Source organism: Oncorhynchus mykiss, chromosome 15 (assembly GCF_057628025.1).
Source record: "Oncorhynchus mykiss isolate SJ-2025 chromosome 15, ASM5762802v1, whole genome shotgun sequence".
Taxonomy (NCBI): domain Eukaryota; kingdom Metazoa; phylum Chordata; class Actinopteri; order Salmoniformes; family Salmonidae; genus Oncorhynchus; species Oncorhynchus mykiss.
The window spans coordinates 30,600,002-30,626,831 of NC_143036.1; the positions used below are offsets into that span (position 1 = coordinate 30,600,002).

General features: G+C 42.6%; 3 protein-coding genes across 4 annotated transcripts in view; 1 reads left to right on the forward strand and 2 right to left on the reverse strand.

The window, feature by feature from the left end:
* Positions 1-5,337: 5,337 nt before the first annotated feature.
* Positions 5,338-7,932, reverse strand: LOC110489974 (uncharacterized). Its single transcript, XM_021563012.3, has one exon. The coding sequence runs from the start codon at positions 7,541-7,543 to the stop codon at positions 6,164-6,166; it is 1,380 nt and encodes a 459-aa protein (XP_021418687.3). The 5' UTR covers positions 7,544-7,932; the 3' UTR covers positions 5,338-6,163.
* A 3,415-nt stretch (positions 7,933-11,347) lies between these two features.
* tgif1 (TGFB-induced factor homeobox 1) lies at positions 11,348-17,931 on the forward strand. The gene is made up of 3 exons (XM_021563014.3): positions 11,348-12,372; positions 14,171-14,403; positions 16,180-17,931. Exons 1-3 carry the CDS (start codon positions 12,357-12,359, stop codon positions 16,861-16,863), a joined length of 933 nt encoding a protein of 310 aa, XP_021418689.1. The 5' UTR covers positions 11,348-12,356; the 3' UTR covers positions 16,864-17,931.
* A 1,223-nt stretch (positions 17,932-19,154) lies between these two features.
* The window catches only part of dlgap1b (DLG associated protein 1b), a 274,671-nt gene continuing 266,995 nt past the window's right edge, over positions 19,155-26,830 (reverse strand). The window contains exon 13 of one of the 2 annotated variants that reach the window (XM_021563015.3): positions 19,155-23,146. In XM_021563015.3, the coding sequence (XP_021418690.2) occupies positions 22,928-23,146 (219 nt within the window). In that variant the 3' untranslated portion in view covers positions 19,155-22,927. Of the gene's footprint in view, positions 23,461-26,830 lie in introns of both variants that reach the window. The other variant, XM_021563016.3, reaches the window with a different exon arrangement.

Genomic DNA, 26,830 nt, shown 5'->3' on the forward strand with positions numbered 1-26,830 from the left:
AGAGTGCCTTCCAGAACCTGGACGAGAACTGAGGACCACGATTGGAGACCTTGTCGACCGAAAGACGTGTCCCATCATAAGCTGGTCCATCTCCTTGGCTGAGGGCAACTTGGAAATGGGAATGAAATGTGCAGCTTTGGAAAACCTATCCACAATCGTAAGTATGATAGTGTTGCCATCTGCCAGGGGGAGACCAGTGACAAAGTCCAGGGATATATGGGACCAGGGGTGGTGATGAACAGGAAGTGGTTGAAGGAGGCCAGCCAGAGCTTGCCTTTGAGTCTTGTTCTGTGTGCACCCAGTGTAGGCGGCAACGAATTCGGGAAACTTCAGGAACCAGGGTGGGCTTTTTGTCGGATGAAAGCCATGGTTCGATGAGCCCCTGGATGATAGATATGTTTGGGGTAATGAATGGGCCCATTCCAGGACTGGGGACCGGGCATTGGGCCGAATCAGGGATTTTTTACTGTGATGTCATTGAGACCCCGGTAGTCGATACACAGGTGCAGGGTTTTGTCCTTTTGTTGAAAACCTCCCGGAGGTCCTGGTACTCCGTGGGAATGGAGGAGCGTAGTCTGCCACACTACGGAGTTCGTGACGTAGATGAAGTAGCTTCCAAGCCGCCTCTCTCCCGGACACTGGAGAATCGAACACCTTCCTCACCTCCGCTACCAAATCCTCCAGACGAAGGCAAACGGCGGATTGTTGCTCCCACACCGCCATAGCCCAGGCGAGCACCCTTCCAGACATCAGCATTATGATATACGCTATCTTTGAACAGTCTGAAGGAAACAAAGAGGGCTGCAGCTCAAAGATGAGGGAGCACTGGGAGAGAAACGCCCGGCAGGTTCCAGGATCCCCAATGTAGCGCTCCGGAGGAGGTAAGCGTGGTTACTGAGCGTCCGGGAGGTTTCCGTTGTCGCTTTCTGCCTGATAGTCCGCCGAATTGCTCCAGTAATGAGTTGAAACCTTAGTCATGGCATTCCGCCAAGGTATGTAGTCCTTCCATAAGTTTCTGAAGTAGCTCCTCAAGTCTTCCAATGGTGGCTCCTTGCAGGCAGACAGAGTTGCGGAGCTGGTCCGAGTCTGCTGGGTCAGTCATGGCCAGCTCGTACTATAACGACAAAGGATGAGACCCAGATGCAGACACAGGAGGCAGATGGTTCGAGTCTCAGACATGTATTATATACAAGGGGTAGGCAAATGGCAGGTCCAGGACAGGCAGAGATCAATCATCCTGATAAGAGTCAGGAAGGCGTAGAACGTCAGGCAAAAACAGGTCGGAACCGGGAAGACTAAGAACACAAACTAGAGAGAAGGAAAAACACGGGGGAAACACGTTGGGACGACTTTATGAGACAAGGTGAACTGGCAACAGACAGACAGTAAATGTAGGTGTAAATACACAGGGGATAATGGGGAAAATAGGAGACACCTGGTGTGGGGTGGAGACAACACAAGACAGGTGAAACAGATCAGGGTGTGACAGAGTCATTGTTAGTTGTACATTTAAGACATGACTCTGCTGTTGTGCTGTAGAATTCATGATTTTTTTTTATCTTGTATAATAAATTCTATACATTAGTTTATACTGGATTGAGGGTACATTTTCATGAACTGTAATTTCATTAGTTATGCTCCAACATTCCCTCCAAATTGTGCCAATTTCAGTTATTTTTAAGTCTTCATTACAATAGTAGTTCTGACTCAAATACGATTCCCTCAAGGTTGCTCTATTGTCCAAAATATTTAAAACTCAAAATGTTGTGATATGTAATTTTTAAGTTGCATGTATTTGAAAATACCTACATTGGTCACTACAGAGGTAGTGCGTACGGCCCAGTACATCACTGGGGCTAAGCTGCCTGCCATCCAGGACCTTTACACTAGGCGGTGTCAGAGGAAGGCCCTAAAAATTGTCAAAGACCCCAGCCACCCCAGTCATAGACTGTTCTTGCTACTACTGCATGGCAAGCGATACCGGAGTGCCAAGTCTTGGACAAAAAAGCTTCTAAACAGTTTTTACCCCCAAGCCATAAGACTCCTGAACAGGTAATCCAATGGTTACCCTGACTATTTGCATTGTGCCCCCCCCCCCCCTTCTTTTACACTGCTACTACTCTCTGTTTATCACATATGCATAGTCACTTTAACTATACATTCATGTACATTCTACCTCAATTGGCCCGACCAACCAGTGCCCCCGCACATTGGCTAACCGGGCTATCTGCATTGTGTCCCGCCACCCACCACCCGCCAAACCCTCTTTTACGCTACTGCAACTCTCTGTTTATCATATTTGCATAGTCACTTTAACCATATCTACATGTACATACAGTACTACCTCAATCAGCCTGACTAACCGGTGTCTGTATGTAGCCTCGCTACCGTTATAGCCTCGCTACTGTACATAGCCTCTCAACTGTATATAGCCTCGCTACTGTATATAGCCTCGCTACCGTTATAGCCTCACTACTGTTATTTTTTACTGTTGTTTCTATTTCATAACTTACCTATTGTTCACCTAATACCTTTTTTGCACTGTTGGTTACTGCCTGTAAGTAAGCATTTCACTGTAAGTTCTACAGCTGTTGTATTCGGCGCATGTGACAAATACACTTTTATTTGATTTGGTCAGTACAAAATTGCTTTTGAATTCTGTCATGGCTATAAATGTATTTCCTGTTACCAAGTCATTTACGGTTTCTATGCCTTTAGTCTTCCATGTGGACCAATTTAGCGGTTGAATTCTGAAAAGCCATCCAAGGATTGTTCCATAGGGTTGTGTTTTTTGGGAGTGATATTGGTTCTTGTAGAATACGTTTAATTTTCTTCCATATTTTGATAGTGTCCTTAACTATGAAGTTGTGATTGTTCTTAGCTTTATCCTTTGAAAATAGACAAAATTGTTTCTGGGGAAGAGTATGTGCATCTTCAATATGTACCCGTTGTTCCTCTTTAGTACATATGAAGGTAACACTTGACTTCCCTTGTCATAACCTGTCATAACATGGTCTTAACACTGTCGTGACCCTTATATTTACACCTGGTGTGACATATATTGCTTTGTTTTATGGCTGGTTATGACACCTGCATATGAGTGTCACATTTATTCAAATGCATTTTTCCCTGCCAAGAAGTCTCCTTTCATTTGAAAGTTTGTTTCTTAAATCCTTTGTTGTTACTGTAGCAGCAGGTAGCCTAGTGGTTAATTGGGCCAGTAACAGAAAGGTCGCCGGTTCGAATCTCCAAGATGACTTTGTGAAAAAAATGTGTGATGTGCACTTGAGCACCGCCCTTAATAACCCTAATTGCTCCTGTAAGTCGCCCTGGATAAGAGCGTCAGATAAAATTAGAATAAACATGACTCTGGGTTTGTTGGGCGGCAGGTAGCATAGTGGTTAATAGCGTAGGGCCAGTAACCCTAAGACCCTTAACCCTAATTGCTCTGGATAAGAGTGTCTGCTAAATTATTTAAATAAATTCTTTACAGTCACGTTTTTTCGCCCATAGTTGAAATAACTTGTAGAAAATACATTGATGATACTGTCATGAAGCATGATGACCATACTATGTCTCTTTACCTGGACTAAGAAAATAGGCTTTATGACCATGTCAAGAAGCATTATGACCATACTATGTCGCTTTACTTGGACTAAGAAAATAGGCTTCATGACCATGTCAAAAGCATTATGACCATACTATGTCGCTTTACTTGGACTAAGAAAATAGGCTTCATGACCATGTCAAGAAGCATTATGACCATCATAATCATATAAGTCCGATAGGCCTATCACGTGCATGCCCTTATACCAGTCATCAGTCAAAAAGAGGGTGTCTTGTCCTGCTCCTGAAACCTGCTCCTGCATTCAGCCCAGTCATCAGAAACAGAGCATTGGGTAAGGTGCATGTCTGACATCAATGTGTGCGCATGATAATTGATCATTGAATATGGTAAATTACAATATATATATATATATATATATATATATATATATAACATAAACATACTGTTGACACGTAGGCTATGGTGTGTAAAGGAATGTTTTGCCTTGTGTGGTAGGTTTTGCGTGTTTTGACACTCTTATGTAGGTGTCATAACCAGCCATAAAAACATGCAATATATGTCACAACCGTTCAAACTATATATGTCATGACAATGTTTTGACCATATTTTAACAGGTTATGACAAGCTATGTCAGCTGTTATGACATACTATGAAATTGGTTATGGCCCTGTCATAATGTGTTATGACACTGGGTGTCAAGTAAAGTGTTACCCATTTAACTATACAACGACTTCAAAAAGTATTCACACCCCTTGACTTTTTCCACATTTTGTTGTGTTACAGCCTGAATTTAAAATTGAGGAATTATGTTTTTAGAACATTTACAAATTAATAAAAAATGAAAAGCTGAAATGTCTTGAGGCAATCAGTAACAAACCCCCTAAAATGCTTATTCTATTATCCTGAAAAATGTATTCATGTTTATATGTTCATATTCTTATCTTTACTATTTCTTAGTGTTGTTGCATTGCTGAGAAGGAACCTGCAAGTAAGCATTTCGTGGAATGGTGTATACCATCTGTATCCTGTACATACTACTAATCAAACTTGAAACTCGTAATTCATATACAGCGTTTTGAATTTCAGTGAATGGAGTGTGGAGTAAGGCGTCACCGGCACTGTATAAAACCTGCTTGTCAGCACAAGAGACTATTGAGCCTACACAATAGCTTTCAACATACAGTACTGGTGTAAACTTTCGAAAGAAATGCTGCTATAATTAATGCAATATTACAAATAAAAGTACGTAAAATTACTCATGTATTTTTTTCAAAGGTGGATGCAATGCAGTGAGAGAAAAAAAATCTGCGCTCGTGTTTCCAGCATAATATTCTGCTGCTAGGAGAACGGTAATTATGTTCTGGCATGGGCGGGGGTAGCCAGGAGGCTACGTGAATAAACGTTCCTTTGCACACACCAGTTAGTGTATGCGTATTGACACTATGTGTAGGATAGGCTACTGTGAGTCTATCTAAATACCACGTGAAATTATAATTAGTTCGACTTCATAGCCTACCTCGCCATGGTTCAATCAATCCTAAGAAAAAAATCAATTGAGGGGTCTAATACGCCATCTAATGGTTGTTCAGGGGAATAAAGCCAAACAAACTCAGCCATTTGTATTGTTACTCAATAACAGCACCCGAGATTATTCCATTATTCTATTCCATGTCTAGTGTGTGTGTGTGTGTGTGTGTGTGTGAGCATTATCTTGCATGGAGATTTAAATAATGTCAATTTAAGACAGAAAGTAAAATGAACACCAAAAGTGTTATTTCAAAATTGATTTATTTATATTTATTTAACCTGGCAAGTCAGTTAAGAACAAATTCTTATTTACAATGACGCATACACCGGCCAAACCCGGACGACGCTTGGCCAATTGTGCGCCGCCTTATGGGACACCCAATCGCGGCTGGCTGTGATACAGCCTGGATACAAATTATTATTATTAAATTATTATTTTAAAACAATGTTGCTGTTTGTGCTCCAAGCACCTCACAAAGGCATAAAGCTTAGCAACACAGCTTAACTGTTATATGTAATAATACAAAAATAACTGTCAATGAACCAGTCAAAAACCTAATAAATAGTCTCACCTAAGTGCTCAAACATAAAACGCATTAATGTAGCCTATAGAAAAAAAACACCTAATCTCCTTCAAGTGTCATTTTTGACATTTAGAGTATTTACAACAAAAATATCAAAATCTAACATGTGCGCTGCACTTCAATTCGGTTACAATACAAAACATAGAAAAATAAATGAATAAGGCAATGTTGAAGTCACACACACATAATTAAAGTGCAATCGATTTTGAGAGAGAGAGAGAGAGAGAGAGAGAGAGAGAGAGAGAGAGAGAGAGAGAGAGAGAGAGAGACCGTATGAGCTCAGGGTGAGTCGTGAGCTGGGCTGTGAGGAGATGTCCTTAGCACAGGGGCCAACAGGGGCCCCAGGTGCTGACTGAGGCCCTCTCAGACCTCAGATGACAGAGGCTCCACTACTATCAGCAGAGATGATTGGCCCATTTCGTAACAGCTAGCCTACTGTAACACACAGTAATATTTAAACGCAGCAATCGGATAACTATTGGTTTCAAATGTGACCATTTTGTTCAATGTACATTTTAGACAGTGACGCTGCCATCGACTTGGCCAGCTCTTCGTCCCGTTTCCTTTGCATCTGAGAATGACGGAACCAGTCGTCATACTCTGGGTTGTCCACACACCTGTCCAGCAGGACATCATAGTGTCCGTTACTGAGCCAACTCAACCAGACAGTGGGTTTGGACGAGTCCTCTTCCCCCAGGTAGTGCACCATGGTTGAAATCGTGGGACTCTCCAAGCTACCTCCAGTGGTCAGGTAAATGTTCACATTCAACATCTGACTCATCGCCAGAAGCTCCGGATAGCCTGCCCAGGCACTGTCCTGCGCTGCGTTGATCAGGAACTCGCCAACATCCCCCTCAATGATGGGGTTAAACTCATCCAGGTGGTCGGCTATGTGGTGCATTGTCTGGTCTCTCAGCTCCTTGTGCATAGACTGCTCTCCATAGGCGGCTTTGCACACCGCCCTGTACAGACAATTGCCGTCAGGGATGATGTGGAATCTGTACTTGTGTACCTTCTCCTGAAGGTATTTGTTCTGTTTCTCCACTTCCGCAATGTAACGCGTCACTTTGTCTTCCTCACATTTCTCTGCTTCTCTCCGTGGAGAGGGAGGGGGCTCCTGTAGGACATTGAGCTCAAAGAGCTGTGCCTCGCCAGATGGAAAGTCCAGGTCTGCACATTCACTATCATTTCTATTCTCACAGGAATCCAAGATGCCTCTGCCCAAATGGGTTGCCAGGGCCTCCAAGTTCTGATGGGGTTTTTGGCTAACAATGTCACTCGTAACAGTTTTTCCTTTCCCATTTGCCATGTTCATTCTCTCCTCACACTTTCTGTAACTTGGTCCATCTTTCTTGTCAAAATTGATCAGGTTATTTTCACGTTCGACCTTTTGACTATCACTGAAAAAATCCCCTCTACCTCTGAGGTGATCAATGAAGTCCACAATCAAGTCTCTATCCAAATGATCCTCTCGGTCACGTGGCTGAATCAGGATATCTTGTGAATATGAGTCTGATGGAGACCGTTTGGTTTGGGCTTCCTTTAGGATGTGCACTGGTACGGATCTCTCAGCTCCGTCGGGCCGACGAATAATTATCTCTGCGGTTGAAGTGTAGTAGACTGGCTTCATGGAAGCAGCCTCGTAACATGAAAAACAAGCAGCAGGCATGTTTGCAGTAGATTGAGTCTCTCCTAAAGTATTCCCGTTAGTGTCTGCTGGAGTAGGCCCACTCGGTTTATTATTCACAGAGGAGCTCGTTGTTGTTCTGGACAAATGGTCGGTAGTGGTACCACTTGCGATAGTTATCGAAGCTTTGCGAGAGGATCCGGGATAGTGTGTCAACGCACTGCTGTACAGCTGCATTTTGAAAGACTCGCCTTTATACCATATGCTGGACACCAAGTGTTATGGAAAGATGACAACAAAGTCTAAAAATACAACCAGTCATCAACAACAGCTAAATGGCAGGGTAGGTTTCCATGGATCCACGGTCTTGTTCCCGCTGTCACACATAGATACCGAGTTTAGCCATCTTGCGTCAGCGCAGTTCCCCTAATTTTAGACAGGAAAGTGTAACCTGACCCACTCCACTTCATCCTACCTCATTGCCAACAGTTAAAGTAGTTGTACGTAGAGCAGTGATGACCACAGCGAGGGAATTAAAAGGATTTGATACACTCTCGGAACTTCGTTTGCCCAAGTCGGCGGCGTCAAGGGCGGCGTCGCCATTCTGGAATGCGCAAGGCGTGCCAAAAGCTACATCACGGTTACGCGTAGGGATATGCGCAAAAAAGACTCACAAACCCTATTACTTCTTGAGAGTAAAGTGATGTCCCGTCCTTAAAAGGATTGTATGTTTTTTAAATTCGATTTTATTGGATTCAATACAGCCTAATGCATTTTCTGCCCATGTGTTTTTTAGTGGTTATTTGCCAATGTAGGCTACTTTCTATGCGTACAAAATGTCAGTCATGTTTTATTTCTGTCTGTTTACAAAACATGGAAAATATGTGAAAGATATTCCGTTATGACACTATTATAACACAATGTCTTTAACATTCTATCATCGGTCATCAATATGTGGATGACACACTTGTCCTATATGATAGATCTGTAGCAGCATATATATTAGGCATATGTGATCTGTACTATATGACCTGTATTGTGTGACCAAATTAAACAGCATTCTGTGATGAGGCTGCAAGGTTTTGAAATAGACATGACTCATCTCACAGAGAGGGGTAGATCTCCCATTTTCAACCAGCTCACATTTGTCATTGCATGTCAACTAAAGGAAAAGCTTGTGGATGACCCGTTTTATATTTATAAATAGGTGGATCAAACTCTTATCCCCAAACTTTCCTGTTAGGCAAACGTCAATGGCATGTGTAGTTTTGAAGTAACCTGTTTCCAGATTTGGTCGTGCTCTTTCCTAGTCCATTGCTGTCCTTGTCAAGTGAAACATTGTTTGGTATGACAATGGGTGACAAGGAATTGACATGATAGGACAAACAGACTGTCACTCAGGCTAGTTTGGGGCCTTGTATTTTTCAATTCTGATTTCAATGTATTGTTTTAAACACCTAAAGCAGGTATGCAAACTATACAATATTAATGTATTTTCTGTAGGCCTATATGTCTATGGTGCAGAAAAGCCCTATAAACGAATTAGCATGCATCAAATTGCATCCAATTTAGTATTTGGCATGCCTATGTTGTTAATTTCGAAAGACGTCACACTGAATATTATTCTAAGGAAAAGTGCATTGTATAGTTATCGCCAGCAGAGAGCAGCCTCGTACTTTATTTGTTATTTTCCCCGATGACTTCATCATGTACCCAGTATTCTGTCAGGTACCGTTATACAGGTGGGGAAAGTATCCAAATGTCATACTTGAGTAAAAGTCAAGATACTTGAATAGAAAATGACTCAAGTAAAATACTGAAAGGATTTGGTTTTAAATTAACTTAAGTGTCAAAAGTCGATGTAATTGCTAAAAAATATACTTAAGTATATAAAAAAAAAATGTTTTAATCCCTTATATTAAGCAAACCAGACAGTTAGACAGGGGTACACTAACACAGAGACATAACTTACAAATGAATCACTGCCAGATCAGAGGCAGTAGGGATGACCAGGGATGTTCTCTTGATAAGTGCGGGAATTGGACCCCTTTCTTGTCCTACTAAACATTTGTAATGTAACGAGTACTTTTGGGTGTCAGGGAAAATGTATGGAGTAAAAAGTACATTATTTTCTTCAGGAACGTAGTGGAGTAAAAATAAAAATATAAAAAATAAAGTACAGATACCCCAATAAACGACTTAAGTAGTACTGCAAGGTATGTTTACTGAGTTACTTTACATCGCTGCCGTTATGTACCATAGGGTCAGGCTTGGGCCCTTTAAAAATAGTGCAGTCCTCACACAGTGATTGGACACAATGGCTGCATTTACACAGGCAGCCAATTCTGATCTTTTTTTTTTCACTAATTGGTCCTTCGCCCAATCAGATAGATCAGTTCTGAAAATAGCTGATGTGAAAACATCCGATGTGATTGGTCAAAAGACCAATTAGTGGACAAAAAAAGATCAGAATTGGGCCGCCTGTGTAAATGCAGCCAAAGTAGTTCTCTGACCCATACATACAGAAAGAAAATCAATAGTAACAAATTGTGTTGAATAGGAATAAGGTGATACCTTTTCACTGTGTTCTCTTCCATGGCCCCTCCGCAGGGCAGCCTAATAGGCAAACAGAGTAAATTGGTTCCTGGGTAATACATTATTATCCCATATATATGCTATAACATATCCACACTTGGAGTACAATGAGTAGGACTGGCATAGGCCTACCCTACCTCCTTGGAGATACATGCACTATGCCCGATCCCAACTACACTACATGACCAAAAGTATGTGGACACCTGCTCGTCGAACATCTCATTCCAAAATCATGGGCATTAAGATGGAGTTGCCCGCCCCCCCTTTGCTGCTATAAGAGCCTCCACTAATCTGGGAAGGCTTTCCACTAGATGTTGGAATATTGCTGCAGGGGACTTGCTTCCATTCAGCCACAAGAGCATTAGTGAGGTCGGGCACTGATGTTGGGCGATTAGGCCTGGCTCGCAGTCGGCGTTCCAATTCATCCCAAAGGTGTTCGATGGGGTTGAGGTCAGGGCTCTGTGCAGGCCAATCAAGTTCTTCCACACTGATCTCAACAAACCATTTCTGTATGGACCTCGCTTTGTGCACGGGGGCATTGTCATGCTAAAACAGGAAAGGGCCTTCCCCAAACTGTTGCCACAAACTCGGAAGCACAGAATCGTCTAAAATGTTATTGAATGCTGTAGCGTTAAGATTTCCCTTCACTTGAACTAAGGGGTCTAGACCGAACTATGAAAAACAGCCCTAGACCATTATTCTTCCTACACCAAACTTTACAATTGGCAGATAACATTATCTTGGCATCTGCCAAATCCAGATTCATCCATCGGACTGCCAGATGGTGAAGCGTGATTCATCACCCCATAGAACGTGTTTCCACTGCCCCAGTGTCCTATAGCGGCGAGCTTTACATCACTCCAGTCGACACTTGGCATTGCACATGGTGATCTTAGGCTTGTGTGCGGCTGCTCGGCCATGGAAAACCATTTCATGAATCTCCCGAAGAACAGTTTTGTGCTGATGTTGCTTCCAGAGGCAGTTTGGAACTAGGTAGTGAGTGTTGCAACCGAGGACAGACGATTTTCATGTGCTACACGCTTCAGCATTCTGCGGTCCAGTTCTGTGAGCTTAGTGGGGCCTACCACTTCATGGCTGAGCAGTTGTTGCTCCTAGACTTCTCCACTTCACAATAACAACACATTTAACTGGGGCAGCTCTAGCTGGGCAGAAGTTTGAAGAACTGAGTTGTTGGAAAGGTGGCATCCTATGCGTGCCATGTTGAAAGTCACTGAGCTCTTCAGTAAGGCCATTCTACTGCCAATGTTTGTCTATGGAGCTTTGCGTTGACACGTGATTTGTTTGAAAACACACTGACCCACATACACCGTAAATAAACACACAAGTGAAGAGGCGTGTGTGTGCATGTACTTTAGTACATTGCCTGAACACGTGGGCCGTTGTTTTGCAATGCTGGCCAGATATGTAGCCTAACATTTCATGAAATGGGCAAGATTCTATTTGAAGACCAAGTGAGTAGACTACAGAGGCAGAACATCCAAGCCATGTAGACAGACTATAGGGATTCGCAGACGCAGCTGAAACAACAGTTCCACCATGGAAAATAAACATCCCCTTTGTCCGTCACTCATATTGAGCTCATTTTTGGACGGAAGACGATTGGCTTATACTGGGAATGCAGCGTATTTATTTAGAGTAATCACTCTCAAATGCTATTCAAAAAGAGCAGTGCATGCGTATTTTCACATGTGCAGCCCTTTACGACTGACATAGGATAATATCCCCGTTGACAAATTGACAACCATAACATTTGTAGTATAATGCATCCGCTAAAGAAATAACTAATACGCGAATGGCTTCTGCTATTTCTGAAACCATGGACACAGAAATTCGATACGTGAGGTAGGAAAGCCAATTAGAGAAGTCGCGTCCGAAATAGCCTACTAATGAGAAGTAACCTAATGCTACGGTTGTTGTTTTGAACATTGGGCACTAAAACTGCCGCAAGATCTGCAATGCCATTCGCTTCCATACGTATTTAAATTATACTCCTACATTTGTAACGTAAAAGTAGAATATATTCTAGCCGTTGATCGGTGAGATCGTGTTTACGTCGATGCAAAAGCCATGCTGTCAGAGATTTTGGCTCTTTCCTCTAAAGTGGGAGGATCTTTGTGCTTTTGAGTCACGCAGCTGTCAAAGATAGCTGTCACCCAGTTTCATGATCAAACACACATTGAATGAGAAAGGTTTCGCCAAGTCGAGCAGCGGATTTCAGGTAGCTTACTCCTGGTTAAAGTACTACGTCTCAAACAAATGAAAAAGCCGACGAACGGTTCTACAAACGAAAATAAATCAATGAACAAAACCATTTGGAATATACGTGTGGAATATCCCGAGAAAAAGATTTGCCGCTAAAGGAATAGAATTCGAGAGAAAAAAAGGCTACTGCGCTCCTCTCGTGGCCAACGTGAAAAGGGGATTTTTGACGGACATGAAGACAAAAAAGGGTAGGTCGTTTATTTCACCAGCGTGCTGATCGTCACATTTTCGATAACATGTCTGCATCAAAAAATATATTGAGTGAGATGGGGCATAGTGCATTTCTCAACGCAAGCCGTGCAGCCTATTGTTTCCGCTCCAGACAAAACAGTTTTTTTTCACGTGCTGACGGGCTGTCAAAATTGAATGGTTTGCGTGTGACTTCATTCAATCTGTTTCAAATTTAAGCAATTGTTAGCTTTAAAGGTTGACTAGATATAGACATTTTAGTAAATGTATAAAACCGCTTTGTTATACAATAGTCTTAGATACGTTACCTTTTTAAAAAAAACATGTTTTATAGCGGACTCAACTTAGTTCATGATGAACAAGTTTCCAATGGATCATTCCTAAGGGGTACATCTATTCTAGATTGTGATTGACTAAATTAGAGGGCTTCTCTAAACCCTCACGTCACCACGCATTTAGCGAATTAAAATGTATCAACTCTGTGGCCCCAACGACGCGCATACTAGAGTATGAAGTTTCATCTGTTAGTTTGGCTACTACATCGTTTCCTTTTCTGTGTAATAATGTTTCGAAATGTGATCTTAAATTATATTAGGGAGAAACTTGTAGAGTTTTCAGCCCCAACTTTGGTGCAACAACATTCAAATCCTGACCTCCTTTGTGAAGTTGCTGTTTACTTTCATTCTGCGAGGCTGCTCTTCTCGCATTCTTCGACCTCGTGTTACAAGATCACACAATAGAACTTATTCTACACGTTGTTTAAACTTAGAAATTCCTTTTGAGTTGAGTTTACAAAACACTCAATTCACGAGAACACGAGTAGTGGACTTGATTTAAGTAAGAAACGAGTGGTTACGCTTTCAAAAACGTTGAAATTATAGTGAAATAATGGTTCGACGACCAAGATTCTTTTGTTTAGTCTGGAGACGCTGATGTGCAACAGGTCCCCCTCCCCCTTCCCTCACCCAGGGCCTGCGTAATTACCTCATTCTAACTTTAGTTGTTTCTTATCCCACCACTATGCAATGGACAGATGACCTGATACCCTTTTATGTTGACATGTTTTCATGCTCCAATTCAAGACATGACAGATGTTTCGTTTTTGAAATGTAACTGCTAAATGTAGTCTAGTCCAATTGATAAAAAAATAAAAAAAATAATTTGCCAAAGTTAGATTTTAAATTGTTTTATTACCAAATAAGAAATATGTTGTCATGACATAAAGGTTGTGTCAAAATCCAACCTGTTTAAAGAAATACAAAAGAGGTTCACATGAATGCAATTCAAATGGACTACAGATGTTCTTATACCATTGGAAATCCCCCAGAATAACTATTTCAGTTGTCTTGAGTCCTGCGCTGCCAGTTTTGAAACATGAAGAGATGTTTTGCTCAGTATGGTAGGCCAGCAGTATTTGTCAAGGCAGGTTTTATAACTGACACAGCATCTGAGCAGTCTGCCTTTGTGGCACCTCATCTCCCATCCCCCCCTCCCTCCCATCCTCTCTCCCTCCCTCCCTCTCTCCCATCCCCCCCTCCCTCTCTGTTCCATGAATCACATGGCTGAACTTGACAGCTTGCTTCTGACACATCAGCTGCATCCGCTATATGCTAGTGTTTGGAACAGGGCTGGCGTAAGGAGGGTGACAGAGAGCAGAAACCGACCTACAGACAGAGCAGAAACCGACCTACAGACAGAGCAGACACCGACCTACAGACAGAGCAGTGTTTGGTTGGCATAAGGGGAATTATGACTGAAATTCTCTCACACATACATTCTTCTCTTGGCCACACACAGGCATGATGACGTTATCTGGTAGTGAGACGGACGACGAGGACAGCATGGATGCCCCCCTGGACCTGTCATCCAGCACAGGAGGTAGCAGTGGGAAGAGGAAGAGGCGCGGGAATCTACCCAAGGAGTCGGTGCAGATCCTCAGGGACTGGCTCTACGAGCATCGCTACAACGCTTACCCCTCTGAACAGGAGAAATCCCTGCTCTCAAAGCAGACTCAGCTCTCCACACTACAGGTAGGCTAACAAGCCGCATCAATCAAAGTACATCTTTCTGTCCTACCTCCCTTGAAGTGGTCACAGATTTAAATAGGTTGGATTGGGGAATGTAACCGTGCTTTCACCCATCTTGTCACTTAGAGCTATGCTTTTCTCAAGGAAAGTAGATACATTTCTGAAGTATTCAGACGGTGTTCATAGGTTTACTACCAGATGACTAGTAGGGCTGCAGCATGCATGACAACTAGTGGCTGGAAATACAATATACAATGACCTTGTGTTGCAACGTCCTGTCTCGCTTTTATGACACATAATGCACTAATGCGTAAACAAAGAGAGTGTGACACATGGACAATAGGGGCAGCAGGTAGCCTAGCGGTTAGAGAAGAGAGCCAGAATCCGGGTCTGATTGACCTCACTGGTGGGAAGTGAGCTGGCAACAAGGAGGGTTGCTGGTATCAAATCCTAGATGATGTTGCCTGCCATCGTGCCCTTGAGCAAGGCACTTAACTCCACCGAACAGCAGCTCCCCAGGCACCCAGTGTGTCAGCCCCCCACACCTGGTATATTTATGTGTGTCTTTCGGTGGGGCATGGCCTTCAAGGAAGCTTGACTGCAATATTCTCTCTGAGACACGTCTGAAGTGAAATGGCATGAGCTTGCATCCCAAATGGCTCCCTATGTAGTGCATTCATTTTGATAAGGGCCGCACATGTTTTTTTTTTTCTTTTCTCACAGGGCTCTGGTCAAAAATGCACTTTATAGGGAATAGGGTTCCATTTGGGATGCAACCATGGTGACTAGGAGGAACCGACCACTCTGAAACTCACTCGCACTGCTTTGTGGTTGGTGTGGGCTTAGCTGCAACGCTCACACAGGAATTTCCCTCCCTCCAGCCCTCTTCCAGCCCAGCTGTCTGTGAACAACACAGAGTCGTTTAAATCCTAATAGCTCTAGGCTTCGGTGAGCCGTCCGGGGCCAACAATGGGCTGGGACAGAGGGAAGGAGAGCGAGGACTGTCTCTTTATCCACATGACAATAGGATTGGGAAGGGCAACAACACCTTAGTCCAAACTAGTGTTACTCACCATGATGGCTTTTAAAAGGCCTAGTTTGAGTTTCTTAATGAGAAAATCTAGAAGTATCACAAATGATTGTTATATTTTCAGACTTGCGTACAATTATGTATTCTAAAAATAAATAAAAAATTATGTCCATAAAAATAGGTATTTTATGGACATTTCTTTTTAGATAACAAAAATAACCAAGACTGACATTAGTTTGGTCTCCCGATGGCTCAGCGGTCTAAGGCACTGCATCTCAGTGCTAGAAGCGTCACTACAGACCTCTGGTTCGATTCCAGGCTGTATCACAACCGTCTGTGAATGTCCCAGCGTCGTCCGGGTTAGAGTTTGGCCAGGGTAGGCCGTTCCTAACTGACTTGCCTCGTTAAGTAAAGGTTGAATAAATAAAAAAAAATAACAACAGCTTTAAAATATTGTCAGAATATATACAATCAAGAACAAGTTGTACAACCCCTACCACATATGCTTGTAGATGTTTCAGATAAGATGCATGTTTTGGGTACTACAGAAAAACAGCTGTCCGTGTCATGCAAATATGTTAACCTTGATGCAACCTGTTTTTATGTCGACATGTGAAAGTGTAATTCCTTTCTCCGCGTCATCTTCTGTTTCCCATTCTTTCTTAAAAAAAAAAAAAGTATATTGAGACAACTTGTTTGTGAAACTATGCTGTATACTTAAGCAACTGGCGATTGCTATCCTCCTCCAGGTGTGCAACTGGTTCATCAACGCGCGTCGTCGGCTCCTCCCGGAGATGCTGCGGAAAGACGGTAAAGACCCCAACCAGTTCACCATCTCCCGGAAGGGCCGCAAGGGAGACGACGGGGGCTTCTCTGAATCCAGCTCCCAGTCACCCAAGCACGCCACAGCCGCCACGGGCCCCGAGGACAGCTACGACCAGCGGGCACTGCACCCCTCAAGCTTCGAGGCAGGCCTCCCTAGCCCCAGCGTCCTGCAGAAGGCCATATCATCCCCTAAGATGTCTCCTTCCTCCTCCCCGGGGCCCGCCACCACAGTGCCCCGCCGGCCCTCCGTCATCCGTCACACCACTGTCAACTCCACTGTGATGCAGAAGCAGGGCTCCAGCCTCCCTCCCTCCTCCCTCTCCTACTTCCTCTCCAGCAGTAAAACAGACCACAGTAGGGCTGCAGAGCTGCTGCGTTCCACCACAGAGGCTCTGGTGCTCTTCAGATGCCAGGAGGAAGGGCTGGGAGCCCCGGCAGTGACCACCACCACAGAGGGTAACCTGAGCCCCCAGAGTGGGCTCTTCAATACCCCTCCCCCCACCCCTCCAGACCTCACCCAGGACTTCAGCGGCTTCCAGCTCCTAGTGGATGTGGCCCTCAAGCGGGCGGCAGAGATGGAGCTGCAGGCGAAACAACTGGTGTCTTAAAGAGAAAGTGGAGGGGAAGATGTTGTCCCTAACGGAACTCCTAGCATGAGTTTAGTGGCTGCGTAACAAACACAAAAAGCCTGATTATTTCTATTTTTGGTATACAAATCATAAATGAGGATTGTTTTTGTACAAAACTGTATCAAGGTGCCTTGGCTGTTAGTTATTTTTTACTTTGTCATATATGCGTGTATGTAAGTATCTGTGTGTCTTTTGCAGACGGGACCAAAACAAATATTGACAGACACAAAAAACCCACTTTCTGTCTTAACTTTTTCCTATGGATTTTAGTAGAGCAAGCAAGGCATGAGGGCGTACAAGTGTTCTGCGGATGAGACAAGAGGGTGGTTCTCTTCTCCTCCACACAGATCCAATCCCCCGTGATAGGATATGTAGTTTCCAGATGTGTTTTTACATTTCAGAGATAAGTTTGCGATGGCTCCCACTCGGACGTTCGCACAATAGGGCCGAGTTAGGGTCCTCATCTCAGTGTCTTAAAGCATACTTTGTTCTTGGCATCGATGATTGATCAACGTTATCACTACTGTAGTAATAAGTGTTCTGTGTTTTTTTTCATGATAAGGTTATAGTTTTCTTATCCTTCATTTGATATTTTAAAAGAAAGTAAACCTCTCTTTTTGGTTTTGATAAAGCGGTTTCCTATACTGCTTTATCAATATCAGATGAACAATGTAGCAGGTTCCTAGTCCGAGCCTTCCTCCTCACTGCGTGGCTACCCCAAATGGCACCCTATTCCCGATTTTATAGTGCACTATATCGGGAATAGGGTACAATTTGGGACATGCCACGAGTAGCGACGGCCAGTGAATTTCAATTGTAAGAAAAACACTAAGATTTTGTTTTTTCATTTGTGATGTCACCAGCAGCGGGAACAGTAGAGCATTTTCTAAATCACCAAAAAGCGTTTTATGTACAAAAAAAGGACCATGTTTATGTATAGCTAATGTGACACAATGCCCAATGATGTGATTTCTTTTCATACTGTGCAATGTTTGTGGCAAATAGGGGTCACACATGGGATTTAAATAAAGTTTTGTTTTCTACATAGTTTGTCGTTTGACTGTTAAACTCTCCCCACAGCTAAAGATCAATAATCCCTTCGGCGATTGCGCTAGAATCACGTGACGGCAGTAACGCAGCGATGTACAGTGACATGATCTCCACGAAACATACAATGTCACTACACGAAGAAAGAAAAAAAGGTAGATGACAGAAATAGCTCTGTGTCCGTGTGTGCACTTTTCTACAGGCGGTCTCTGATTCGTTCCTATGTGTGCGTTTGTGCGCTAGGCTCACCAGAGCTCCAGGCCGTTAGCATAATCCTGCATAAATTAGCACCGGGCAAACAGCAGACGTCAACGGTTTTCTGCGTGTATGTGCCTCAATACACTTAAAAGCAGCCAGGGTCTTATTCATTAGTGCATACCGTAGCAAAACAATTTGCAACGGAAAATGAATACAAAGGTTTCTTATTTGACAAGTTCAGTTATTCTGTCGCCAGTACAATCCTATAGGCACGGACTCAATTGACCTTGCTAAAATTGGTTCGCTACTCTGACAATCCCCCTCGCATGCACAGCTTTGTTGCTCCACTGGCCTGTTCTAGTATTAACCCACCGTTTCTTTACTACAATAGGAAAATTGAGTATTTAACTGATTGTATAGAATTTGACCTTTAATTCACCTTTACCGCTGTATGCCAGATCAGCAGTGACATACCGACGGCGGTGGTCCGATAACTCCAACCATGGAGCACGTCACTAATCAGGGTCATCAGAGGCTAGATAGTGTTGCAGTGGAGGGGGAGACCTGGGTCATGTTCAGTAGGGAGAACATGTTTTGAAAAGGAGAGGTACTTGCTGAACTGTATTCTGAAGATTTCCTTTGCAAAAGTTTTGCTATGGTGTGCTAGTAAACACCCTGATAGAGAAACGCAGGGCTGAGGAGGAGGGTGAAATCCCTGGCTCCTCTCTGGGCTCTGGAAACACCAGTCAGCCTGTTGAATGTGATTGATGTGTGAGTAACAAAATCACCATACACTCTTTGCGGCCCTAATCGGGCACTGGTCAAAAGTAATGCACTATAAAGGGAATAGGGTGCCATTCAGGACTAAACCTCCATGTGGTGTAGGAGTGACGAGGCAAAACCAAGGCTGTACAACTAAGTAGTTATAGGGCCCACCTCTGCATGAGGAGATTGACAGTAACTATTTAAATCTGTCTTATGTTATAAGTGAAAACATGTGCAGCGTGCATTTCAATAAACACAACTAGGTTAGCGTATGATGATGGCAAGGTTTTTAATGCTGATCTAGTTCCGTACACGTGCCATAACATCAACAGTGTAATAACATTAATTACAAAATGTATATCTGCCTAATGTGTTTTTTGATTGTTTTTACATAGGGAAACATTCATTTATTTACAAATGTTCATTTGAATGGTTTTATGCCTATACATGGACTACATCATAAGCATCCTCCAGGATTGGTTAAAGTCTTGAGTTTGGCATTTCCCACAATCCAACATTCTTTACCACTTCCTGTAATCACCCGGCAATGTCAGGGTTTTGATATGTTACTATAATAACCATAAATAACGTCATCATTTGACTGACATTTGAATTGATTATAATAAAAAGGTGAAATAAAAATATAAAGAGCATCACAATTTGTATTAAATTACCTTAAAACCTAATGGGCAAAAAGGTACATAACCATTGTTACTTTCTCAATATTCTCTCTAAAATACATTGTTACTAAAAATAAAAATATCATACAGCTGAGTTACTTCGTCACATGCGTTCCATCACAAATCAAATTGGACTTTTCTCTAAACTTCAATCATGAACATGTTTCTCATATACGTGGATAGCAGGAATTTTGTCCTTGTTTGGTAACAGTTACCCAATTTCACAAAACACTAGCTATGTCAAACCAGTTTCAATATAGCTTAATAACACCCACACACCTTAAAAGATTATAACCAAGACCGTGAGTTCAAGATTGTCTCACCCATACGAGTAGCTGACTTCATATGAAGAAAATGCAAACTGATTGGAGTTGCAGAGAAGACGTAGCAACTGTCTTTTGACGAAGGAATCAATCATGAGACGTTGATCTGAACCGTTAAACCGCAGACCTGTAATGTTCAGGTGTGCGTCCCCAATGGCACCCAATTCCATATAAAGTAGTGCACTGTGTAGGGAATAAGGTGCCATTTGGGACGCAGCCCCTGTTGACTGGGTATGTTTACCGTATGAGACAAAGCCTTTTCATGGGTTACACACACACACACACACTCCCCCCCCCCCCACACACACACACACATACAATGTATTTTTCTTCCCCTGAGGCTGATTTGTGCTCGACTATCACATTATAAATTAAGGCTGATTACCGAAACGGAATAAAAGGTGTCTCATTTCATAGAGCGAAAAAGAGAATCATAATAATCAATAAAACACAGCATAAGGGCCTTATCAGTGCATAATAATAATATTAATAATAAACAGTAATCATCTTTCTCTGAGGATTAATACAGAAATAGTGGATATAAAACACCATTCAACTTAAAACCCTATATTATTTTCATATTACTTTCAAATGGTTGAAGGTCAGCTTGGATGCTGAGACAGTACATAGATGTAAGAAGAAAATAATTCCCACTGTCCCTTTTTGGATAGAATAACAAAAAACCTTGTCATATACAACAACGGAAACACTACATTAAGGTATCCTTCATAAAGGGTGCCCTAAAGTAAAGGAACATCAGTGTTACCTGATTTTTTTTTCTTAGGGACAAATGATATTCTCAGCACGATATGATAAACAGAGTAAAATAAGTAAAAAACTACAAGAATGAAATGACAACATATCAATTAGCTTGTGTCAGCATGCGTATAATGTAGCAATATGTTCTTCAGTTAATGTCTTTGTACAGGCATATATCGCTCCGTTGAAAATGATAGGCAGGGCCTGTTTAGGAAAGTACTAACAGTATGTGGCTTCTGCTACGTTAGTCACAAGCTGCCTCCCAAATGGTACCCTGTTCCCTACATAGTGCATTACTTTTGACCAGAGCCCTATGAGCCCTGGTCAAAAGTAGTGAATTATATAGGCAAAAGGGTGCCGTTTGGGACACATACTGTACATAGTGAAAAGAAAGGCCCGTTTGGACCTTGAAAAATAGGAAGCACTTCAGAAACACTTTAACACACATATCCTCCCATACACACATACACCCGCTCTCGCACACACGCACGCACGCACGCGCACACACACACGCACACACACGCACACACACGCACACACACGCACACACACAATCACCACTTTTGTTTCTGGCAGACCCTGATTGAGCTTGTCATGAGCCCACCTAACTCCATACCTGACTGCCAGACAGGATTGGTGCTGTCAGCCCCCAGAATCCTACCACATCTGGGGGTAGACAGATTGACGTGACCCTGTGACCTATAACCCATAAAGGTCAGACATAGAGTGCAGCAGAATCAAGCCACTGTTCCTCCAACTGGACAGACTGCATTTGGAGAAACACGAAGAATAGTGTAATTGTCCGACACATACCGGCTTTCTTGTTTTGAGTTATTTTTTGGGGTTACTCTACAAAGACCTGTATTGATTATTGGTAAGTACTATCAATCACTACGCTACTCCTTTTACCCAAATCCCATTTTATAAAAGGTTTGGATTTTACAATTCAAAGTCATTTTTGCACATTGATATTATTGTCTACATCGAACACCTTCCGACTGTGTTGATCCAACTACTGTCTCTCGGCTTTGCAGTTTTACATGCAATAACAAAACAAGGAGTAATACAAGTAAGTGGCTCCAATAGAACATCTAGGTGTTGCATCAAAACCAATCATTGTTTCTTCGACACTTTTTTGTGTGTGTGATTTTAATGCCAAGAGATATAGATCTGCTGTTGCCTGGATTTCAAAGATAAGAGGCGAATCCTAAGTTATACTTAAGTGACATTTGTACTCAGTCTCCCATTGACGTCAACGCATGACTGAGTCAACTCACATCGAATTGACTCCTAAATTCATTTAAAACTGACAGTTGCAATGGTCGCTGCTACATAGATGTCTTGATGCCTTGTACTGTGTCTCCAGAAGGTCTTAGATATGTCTCAGGTGTTCTCTCCTAACTACTCAAACAGGTTTAGGTCAATTACCTCTCTCGAGAACAGGTGTGTGTGTGTGAGTGCGTGTGCTTGCACATGTGTGTATGTGTGTGTTATAAATCCTGTGACAGTAGCATCCAACAGGGGAGTAGAGACTGGGTTTCTCTATTGTCTGCTGTCATTGTGTTGTGAGTCACAATAACAGCCTCCCCCAGGGTCACCAGAGGAGAGAGGCTGGCCTGAATTCCAAATGGCACCCTGTTTTCTATGTGGTGCACTACTTTTGACCAGGTAATTCACAAAAGTAGTGGACTATTTAAGGAATAGGGTGTCATGTGGGACACAAGCCACTGTCTCAGGCTGTCTGACACCCAACAGGATTAGCTAGTATGCCTTGACAGCGCTCGGTCTATACCCACTAGTACACTTCCCCTCCCTCCCTAACCGCCCTTCTGTTCCAATGAATCAGAACAATTATACATTATGCATCAATACCGTGGTACTGGTATACCTGTTTGGGTGACAACAGGCCTTTTGGTTGGTGGAACATCGGTAAGAAGAGTTGCCATCACAAGAAGAAACATCTTTGGGAGTAAGGAGTGGGGGGAGCTACATGAAAAGCTGAAAGTTCAAGGAGAGGTTCAAATGGAGAGAAGAGGAAAAGTTAATACATATACAATATTCTCACTCCACCGGCTGCTGTGACCGTTTTTGTGGGAAGTCGATAAATGTGATTATATTACAAGCACCCTACCCTCGCCATTCAGTGCAGATGAGTGTCTTGACAGTGTCACTCGGTGTGAGTGTACCTTTGAAGGTGTGTCGGTTTGTGTGTGTGTGTGTGTGTGTGTGTCTCTCTGTCTGTGTGTGTGTGTGTCTTTGTCTGTGTGTGTCTCATAATCTGGTCTGGGCCTCTGGGATGTAGATCTCGATACTGTCTGCTGCTCTCTCGGTGACCGAGCTCTGTCGGACCGAGAGCGCCCGCTTGGCGGCCAGCAGGCGTTTGCGAGCCTCCAGCCGCTGTCTCTCGGCGCTCTCCAGAGAACGGTCCCTGGCCAGGGGAGGGTGGCCCTTGTGGGGCTTCTTTGGCACTGGAGGGGCAAACCTTCTCTCCTGGATGGACGGGGAGGACAAACAACTACAGTTACAGGCCATCCTCTGTGCCTCTGGCAGTAGGGGCACAATGTCAGCCATTTTGTGTGGGGTTAGAGAGTGCATGACATCAGCATTTTGTTGGAGTTTGCATGGTGTGAGGTCATGCAACAGGGTTCACGTGAGTGAGGTTATGGTTGATGGTTGTGGTGGCCATTTTGTGAGAGTGCACGGCTGTAGGTAGGCGGCCATGTGCGTAGGGTAAGAGCGGCCAGCGAGGTCAGCTAGGCCCCAAGGTGCATGGCAGGTAGACTGACTTCTCAAAACCCAGCTCACTGTCAACAACAAAACAATCAAAAATACAACAGATAGGCAGTCACGTCAGGCAGGCTATCGCACAACATCACAACAATAAAATGACATGCATTACAACACTCTCATGCTACATTGAACCAAAATCTATAGTAACTTTGGACATTAAAAAGCTTGGAACATATTTGAATAACAGTGAAAGTAGAAGCATGCAGGGCAAATTTTGTTCTTCATTCTTTTGCATTACTTCCAGGCTTTAAAGGGATAGTTCACCCAATTTACAAAATTACATAGTGCATTCGGAAGGGACTCAGACCCCTTCCCTTTTTCCAAATTCTGTTACATTACAGCCTTATTCTAAAACGAATTAAATGCAAAAAATCCTCATAGATCTACACACAATACCCCATAATGATAAAGCGAAAACAGGTTTTTATAAATATTTTCAAATTTATTACAAATAATAACAGAAATAACTTATTTACATATGTATTCAGACCCATGTTTGGTCAATTCTGATTGGATATGATTTGGAAAAGCACACACTTGTCTACAGCAGAGTTTCGTAAAGTATGGGTCTGTTAAAGTACGGACCTGTTAATGATGGGTCGCGACCTAAATGTATAATTATTTCATTAATTACTGGAATTGATTTGGCCAAGTGCATCTGTGCTCTCGGTTCAGTGCGCTCTCTGCTTAGCAGCGGTCTCTGCTCAGTTTGGCAGCTGCTTGAGTGCGAGAGGTAGAGGGAGATGCCCATGTGCTTCGCGGTTTACCAGATCTTTTTTTTCTGCAGTTTTCTTGAAGATCATTCCGCGACCCACACGTTGCAGCGCCGTGGTTCAAGCCACTGACTTGTTATTCCCACTCGCCATCACTCACCGCTGTCATGAAATGGACTCATGCTAGCCACAAGTTCTGACTGAGCTCATGAAACGCAGATACAGTGATGAATGTGTCTCTTTCATACAAACTTTGAGAAATAACAATGAGCGCCAACAATGTGTTTTGTGTGGGGAAGTGCGTAGTAATAAGTCTCTCAAAACGAAACAAATTAATAAAACGGCAGGTCCTGACCAAACATCCAGACACAACATGATGGTAAACCCAGGGAGTTATTTCAGAACAGGGCAGAATGCTTCAGGAAACAGTGCTTCGAAAGTGGAAAAGTAAGTCAACTAACAAGGCATTGTTGTCATTTTATAAACAGGCGAAGAAGATAAGCAGAAATAAGGGAGTACTATCTCTCATAATAGTAGATGTGAGTTTATCTTTCAAACAATCCCCTGGCCTTGTAACGTTACACAGCTAATAGCTAACGTTAGCCAAATCAAGCTAACTAGCTACTGAAAGTGCAACCCTAAGAAACAATACAGATCAAGATGAAAAATTCAGGCCTACTGTACATCTTACTGTATTAATGATTGCTGAAAACAAGTCTAGGTTGGAACTGTTGCTGTTACAAGTAATACTTTTTATTCTGAACTGGAATAAACTGATTGAAGCGATATGCTTTTTGAGGCAAACACTCACACAGTTCTGGGTTGCTCATCTACAGCATGAAGCTGTCTCCTGCCTGACTGAGAAAGCAGTAGATGTTCTGATCCAGTTTGGTGCCACATATCTTTGCAAGTCAGGGTTCTCAAGTACAGAAACAGTGTCAATGCTGAGCATCACCTCAGTGTTGCACTGTTAAAAACTGATCCCAGAATAGACATGCTTGTTGAAAACTTCAACCAGCCACACACCTCTCATTGGGATTGTGTGTGTGTGTTTTCTACATCTGTGTGATGTGATCAATCAGTTTATTCCAGTTCAGAATATTAAAAAAATGCTTTTTAACAGCAGCAGTTCCAACCTAGACTTTCTATCAACAATAATTTATACAGTAAGCTTAGGTTTGCACGATCAAAAAGCCTGTGTTTATGTGTGTGTGTGTGTTCTGTTATACATCTGTGTGATGTGATCAATCTATTAATTCCAGTTCAGAATTAAATGATTTATTGTTTTTTAACTGCAACAGTTCCAACCTAGACAGGTATGTAAGAGTGTTTTAATTGGGGAAAAATAAACATGAAAAGATGTATGGGTATTTCTTTGTTATTTGTTTTTGTCTATATTGCATTTTTTTTAGGCATAAGGGCAATGTACAGATAATTATGTATAGTTGCATATTTTCCTTAGCTTGGGTCCCAGGAAAACACAGAATTTCTCATTTGGGTCCCAGTCAAAAGTTTGGACGCACCTATTCATTCAAGGGTTTTTCTTTATTTGAACTATTATCTACATTATAGAATACTTGTGAAAACATCAAAACTATGAAATAACCAAAAAAGTGTGAAACAAATCTATATATATTTTATATTTAAGATTCTTCATGAGGTAGCCACCTGGAATATATTTCAATTAACAGGTGTGCCTTATTAAAAGTTAATTTATGTAAATTATTTTCTTCTTAAAGTATTTGAGACAATCAGTTGTGTTGTGACAAGGCAGGGGTGGTATACAGAAGATAGCCCTATTTGGTAAAATATCAAGTTCCTACTTTGGCAGGAACAGCTCAAATTAGCAAAGAGAAACAACAGTCCATCATTACTTTAGAACATGAAGGTTAGTCAATTTGGAAAATTTCAAGAACTTTGAAAATTCCATCAAGTGCAGTCACAAAAAACATCAAGCACTATGATGAAACTGGCTCTGATGAGGACTGCGACAGGAAAGGAAGACCCAGAGTTACCTCCGCTGCAGAGGATAATTTCATTAGAGTTACCAACCTTAGAAATCTCAGCCCAAATAAATGCTTCACAGAGATCAAGTAACAGACATATCTCAACAATCACTGTTCAGAGGAGACTGCGTGAATCAGGCCTTCATGGTCAAATTGCTGCAAAGTAACCACCACTAAAGGGCACCAATAAGAAGAACAGATTTGTTTGGGCCAAGAAACACGAGCAATGGACATTAAACCGGTGGAAATCTGTCCTTTGGTCTGTTGAGTCCAAATTGTAGATTTTTGGTTCCAACCGCCATGTCTTTGTGAGATGCAGAGTAGGTGAACGGATGACCTCCGCATGTGTGGTTCCCACCGTGAAGCATGGAGGAGGAGGTCTGATGGTGTGGGGGTGCTTCGCTGGTGACACTGTCTGTGATTTATTTCGAATTCAAGGCACACTTAACCAGTATGGCTACCACAGCATTCTGCAGCGATACGCCATCCCATCTGGTTTGCGCTTGGTGGGACTATCATTTGTTTTTCAAAAGAACAATTATCCAACACACCTCCAGGCTGTGCATGGGCTATTTGACCAAGAAGGAGAGTGATGGAGGACTGCATCCGATGACCTGGCTTCCACAATCAACCTGACCTCAACCCAATTGAGATGGTTTGGGATG

Coding starts and splice junctions, on each gene's coding strand:
- tgif1 (XM_021563014.3), top strand. Junction 14,404..16,179: donor CTCAGCTCTCCACACTACAG/GTAGGCTAACAA, acceptor ATCCTCCTCCAG/GTGTGCAACTGGTTCATCAA.
- LOC110489974 (XM_021563012.3), bottom strand. CDS start 7,543: ATGCAGCTGTACAGCAGTGCGTTGACACACTATCCCGGATCCTCTCGC.